The 6,138-nt window shown below is 42.3% G+C and overlaps 1 protein-coding gene across 1 annotated transcript; it reads left to right on the top strand.

The window, feature by feature from the left end:
• The first annotated feature begins 3,872 nt into the window (after positions 1-3,872).
• LOC104957468 (microtubule-associated protein 6 homolog) lies at positions 3,873-4,986 on the top strand. The gene has a single exon (XM_010785106.1). The coding sequence runs from the start codon at positions 4,237-4,239 to the stop codon at positions 4,984-4,986; it is 750 nt and encodes a 249-aa protein (XP_010783408.1). The 5' UTR covers positions 3,873-4,236.
• The last annotated feature ends 1,152 nt before the right edge of the window (positions 4,987-6,138 follow it).

A 6,138-nucleotide genomic window follows, 5' to 3' on the forward strand; every position in this document is an offset into this window, starting at 1 on the left:
ATGTCTATAAGTTTCTGTTTTTGCAGTGTATTTGTCTTTTGTTGAGATTTTTCATTTATTCTTTACACATAAAATGTCGCCTAAAATCTTACCTAGGGCAGCAAATAGGCCTCAAGAGCCTTTGTTGTGCTGACACATAGAAACAAATTGGCAGGGCGCATTTCGCACGCGCACACACTAAAGAATTCCACGCGCTCCGCGCTCACATTATGCTGGGCCCACGTGCCTTAGCACCGCTGCTATGACTCCATCCTAGGGGAAACACTGAGTTCTGCAGGAATTATTCCTAAAACCGGAAATTAGTTAGCATTTTAGCAATTCTGGGTTCCCTTGACTTGCAGTCAATGGTTATTTGAATCAGTTTTTTGTTAAATTCATTAAATAAGGTCTGTGTTTAACACAAGCTTATAGAATGTTCTTGTTTTTGTTCTACGAAAAACAATACGTCAGTAAATACCCCACTGGTGGGCTGTTGCTAACGAGTATCTAGGGGGAGCCCCTAAAAATCATCACGCCCAACATTATCCACCTTTAGCTTAGCGGTTGTGATGTCATGTAATGCAACTGCGATTAGTTTGTTTGTAAGATTGAGCTAGCCTACTTCTTGCGATTTGCATTTAGGCTTTAGTTCAACTATAAAAAGGTGGTGTAGGTTAGGGTTAGTAAAATGAACGTTGCCACAGAAATTTTTCCGGCAATATTCTAAAATCCAATTAAAAAATCCCAATGCTTTTTGTTGAGGTAACCCTTGTGATGGTAACTTCCGTGTCAGCCTACAGATCATCACAGCACCACTATAGCAACTGGTTTTAGAACAAACTCAAACTAGCTCCCTCTTCTGGCCATCCAGCAGTTCGTGCAAATGTGACAACAGTTCTCTAACACTCACATTAACTAACACTTTACAAGAAACAACATGTTTTAACACTTATTGTAAAGAAACAAAACGGAGTTGTTTATTGATTAGCAGTCCGTTACTATCAGTATCATATCCATATGTTAGGCACACATTTAAACATGCACACTCACCCAGGCCAATGAAGGAGAAGACCCACTGCGCCACGGCAGCCGTCTGCAGTCTCCTCTGAAGGGGGATTTCCAGGGGGGCAAAATCAACCTTCATGTTGTTCATGAGAGAAGAGAGATAAAAACCGAGGCTGCAGCCGGTGGAGAAGAAGTCGAAGAAGTGAAGTGGGTGCAAAGTCTGTCCTCCTCAGCTCTCCACCATCACCTCATATTGACTGCCTTATCTCACACTCAAAATAGGGTTTGATTTGTCAATCCATGTCTTTATCTGACTTTTGACCTGCTGGAAACATGACCGTAAGCATAACTCAGAGGAAGAGGACTGCCACAGCTCAGTGGAAGAGAGAAGAGTTATATATTTTTTAACTTTTTTAACTGTCACGCTGCTAGCATGACAGTGTAATGTATTGATCTATGTACATTTCTGAAGGCAGCCCCAGCATGGTTGAGCAATAATGTCCCTGCACCTCATGCTAACAGATAGCCAGAAAGATAAGACTGTACCGCTCACATAACCTCATTGTGAATTATTTTAAATGTGTTTTAGTTAGTGTTCTTGTAGATTTGGAAAGCTCCTAAACCAGGCCTATATGTGGTGTGTGCATGACACTGTGGGTGAAAGTTTATGCTTTACCTTTGACCCGAATCCATACTTAGAAATACCCAGATGCAGCTGTTGCAATCTGTCCAGTGCTACTATTCCTATTCTATGATTGAATAAGGAAAAAGCTCACAGGAGATGTGGAGGTGTTTATTGGGGCAATAAACAGATTTATGTTAAACCATTACAATTTGCCCTTTGATTGCATCCTAATACATGTATATGTATTCGCAGATTATCTAATAACCCCCCAAACACTTGATCTCTGCAGTGTGTGATTCAAACAGTCCAGAACATCATTGGTTCTCATCTACTGAGACGACATGCACCCCAGCAGCAGCAGCCTGCTCCCCCTGCTGCCCTCTGACCAGAGACACAGACGTGTTCACTGTCACAGCACCGCAGGCGGATAATGAGACAATGGGTCCTTGGAGCAGACATGCAAAAGGCCCCAGCATCTAGAAGAACCGGACTCACACTTGAGCTGTGTGAATTATTTTATTGTTTATCTTCTCAGAACTGCTTTGTGTTTGGTCTCTTTGTTCTTGCGCAATCATATCATGGTCATTTTGTGTCTCTTTGTAGCCATTATGTGTCTCTGCTGAATTTATTTTACCCGATTTGTCTTTATTATTTTGTGTGTCTTAGTGTTATATTTGTCCCTTTTGTTGCTTTGTGTCATTTTGTTTTATTTTGATGTTTTGTGTCTTTGTGGGCGTGTCTGTCTTGTTGAATTCTTATTGTTTTTCTTTGCTTATTTTTATACTTCTTTTTACTAATTTGATGTATTTATCATTTTGGTGTTATGTCATTTTACTATCATGTGTTTTCTTTTAGTATTCATTTTGTCTCTTCGTGGTCATTTTGTATTTCATTTTTTGTAAATAATTTTGTGTTTCTTTGTGTTGTTTTTCTCGTATTTTTGTGTCTTATTTTGTTAATTTGTGGTAATTTAGTTTCATTTTGGAGTCTTTTTGTGTGTCTTTTCAGTCATGTTGTGTGTCTCTTTTTGTGTTCATTATGGTCTCCTTCTGCTCACTTTTTCTCTTTGTTGTCATTTTGTTTCTCTTTACGGCTGTTTTTCCCCTTTTCAAGCTATTGTGTGTATTCTAGCAGTTGCTTTGCATCTCTTTATAGTTGCGCTGTGATTTTTGGTGCTATTTTTGTGTTTTTTCCTGGTTTGGTACATCATTATGTCCTAGGCCTGTTCAGTAATCCATCAGTACGTCCCACCAGACAGCAGAGCAGCTTCTCTCAGGCTGTAAGTCTGTTCAGATCACCCTCCATGTTGTTCTTCTTGTGTAGCATGAAGAGGATGCACCTCACATATTTTGTGCACAGCTGTGTTGCAGAATGATAATAAATGAACCTTGTAACCTTATCAGTCAGTGAGTTAATGTTTCACCCGCACCAATGGAACAAATGCATTCAACTTTAAGAAAACATGAGTAAGATCATTATTGTTTCAAAAGAATCAGCTGTCAGACTTCATTATGAAGCCCTCTATAGATGATGTGCTTGTCTGTCAGATGTCGTAGAAATGCAGTCCCCGTCAGGGTGATTAATGAGTCGGCATTATTCATATGTTTTACTTGCTGCCCAGTCTGCAAGCAATGTCTTTGTCACAAAGGCAATTTTGCATGAGTCAGTCGATAACATTTAACAGTGTGGCCCTTTTTATGGCTTTTATTATCTTAATACACATGATGGAAATATGAGTACTATACTTTATACTTCCATGTATACTTAACAAATAAATGGCAAAGTTTTCCTTATTACTACAGATTCATCTAATATGTATTTTTTCTTGGTGTTATTTTATATTTCTTCCTGAGCTATACATTTATTTATTTTCATATTTATTTTATCAGGCAGATATATTCTCCTCTTTTCTGACCACTGATTTTCTAATTCTAGTTGTATCTAATGTTATACACATATCCACACGTTCAGAGAAACAGTAGAAAAGTGATGGCGAAACGATACGCAGTGAGCGAAGAAAAAAAACACCTAATTTACGTCAAGCTCACCATGTTCAGCAGCGTTATAGCAGAAATGAATGGTCCAATTTCAAAATAAAAGCACGGGTCAATGCCTTCAGATATGCGACGTGAAGAGAATGTGCATAGAATATAATAACATATAGCCAATATATTATAATGCTATCTTGTTGTGTGCTATTTATAATAAGACCATTTAAAAAGAACGTTATTAAAGCGTTTACAATGGGGGATAAACCGGAAGTCCATTGTTATTCTCGCTGATGGACTCATTTTCCTCGCCGGATCCTCCTGTTTCTGTGGATGCTGAGGAGGAGGGCGGGGCTGTTTTCCGTTGCAGTCCTGCCAGGGAGTGATGTAGCGGACAGAGAGGGACCGACAGCAGCGGAGAACACGGCAGTAGGCAACGGTTTTTTTTGTAGTAAAATAAATCTGTCTATTTTAGATGCAAAATGGATTTACTGATTCACCTAATCTAACGTCAAAAGGTGTCGGTGGCCTCCTTGCAGCCTGACGCAGGGACATCTCGTTTCTCTCAGCTCAGGAGACATATTTTCTTCTGTTTGGCCCCTGCACAGTGCATTGTAGTGGAGCTCCGTACAGCCCACCATGGCGTGGCCCTGTATCAGCAGGGCGTGCTGCATGGCCCGCTTCTGGAACCAGCTGGATAAGGCTGACATTGCGGTGCCTCTGGTTTTCACCAAGTACACGGACGCATCGGAGCTGCAGCACATCCAGCTGCAGCCGCCGCTGCACGCGCACCAGGCCCGGGTCACCATAGATACGCAGCCGTCTCGCACAACACCTCGCACCAAGCCAGCCGCGCGCCCCCCGCGGAGGTGCGTGTCCGAGGAGCGCGTGTGCAGCTCGGTAATGCGCGAGGACTTTAAGCACTGGAACGTGCGACCCGAACCGAGCTGTAAACCCAAGAACGAGTACCACGAGCCGGAAACACCGTTCAACAGCGTGACCCAGTACCAGAAGGACTACAAACCCTGGCCTATCCCCAAAAAGTCCGACCACCCCTGGATACCTAAGCCCGCCGCCGGGGAGCGTGCTCCGGACAGGCCCCGGCACTCCAAACACCAGGTGGAGGCGGACAGCGGGGTGGAGAAGAGCGCTATCGCCGACCAGGTGCAGGAGAAGGACTCTTGGTCTCTGCTGGAGACCAAGAAGAAGGCCAGCAAACCGGAGGGGCAGAAGAAAACGGAGGGGCAGAAGAAAGCGGAGGGGCAGAAGAAACCCGAGGGGCAGAAAACTGTGGTCCTGAAGGGGGATGGGGAGGGCCGGGGGAGGCCGGCGGATGCTGTGAACAGGCAGATCCGAGAGGAGATCACCGGGGACAGCTCCTACACGTGAGTCACCCTGTCAGTCTGTCCATGGAGGGTCACAGGGTCAACATGTGTTATACTGTATACATCCAGAGGTTTGAAGAGATACTTAGCAAAACTAAATATAAATATATAAAAAAACTCCAAGTAAAAGTCCTGCAATCAAAATCTTACTTATGCTGCGTTCACACCGGAGCGAATTCACGTCTGTCCGCATTTCTGCTTTGACTTTACATGTAATCGCGCCGCCCCCAAACATCGCATCGCGCCCGGTGGGAATGAAATACTTTAAATAATTACAAGTACTTTAAAAAATAAAACTTAAGTATCACACTTGATTGCCATTACTCTCCACCGGTGTATAAATACTTTTCACTTGTTCTCCTAATCATCCGAACAGGTCGTTATCATTTTGCATGATATAAATGCCTCTACATCAATCCTTCTGCTGTCTAGGTGAGAATGTTCACAAAACATTATTACAAAAATAGAAGAGAAACCCTCTTTAGTACTAGTAATATTTTATGTGGACCCACTCCATGAGTAAGAGAAAAACTGCAACACCCTCCACAATTTTTAAATTCAGTAACACTTTGAAATGTATAATTAATAATGTTAATGTACTGCTGCAACACCTTTCTATGACGCCCTTATGAGGCATTTGAAACACACTTGCAGTGCATTCAAAAATGAATGCACTCTTTAAAACCTCTTAGGCCCCGAGGACCGGTTCCGGGGCCGAAATCGCGTCATTTGCAGGAAACAACGTCTAAGGAACCTTAATATTTAATAAACTATGAATATTTTATATCCATATAACGGGAAAAAACTAATTTAACTGATCTTTTTCATTTTTTTCTTCAAAAAAAACACACAATGCTAACAGTGAACCTCTGAATTAGCCCCGAGCGAAAAATGCTAACCTATTACTGCACCGAAAATCCCTCCTAGCTCCCTTATTACTTATCCTAGCTGCACATCCAACACATCGTCTATGATCGTAAAGACACAGAATCTAACGGTGCCCACCTCAACACTGAAAGATACAAACTTGCGGCGTTATCAACAAAAACGTACATCAGAACAAGTGGCGCTAGGTAGCCCACAACGCTAACATGGCTTACCTTCGTCTTTGTCTGGTCTCTCTAAACTGGTCTTCAATGGCATTAAAACGATAACA

Source organism: Notothenia coriiceps, unplaced genomic scaffold (assembly GCF_000735185.1).
Source record: "Notothenia coriiceps isolate Sejong01 unplaced genomic scaffold, NC01 NC01_scaffold00027135, whole genome shotgun sequence".
Lineage (NCBI taxonomy): Eukaryota > Metazoa > Chordata > Actinopteri > Perciformes > Nototheniidae > Notothenia > Notothenia coriiceps.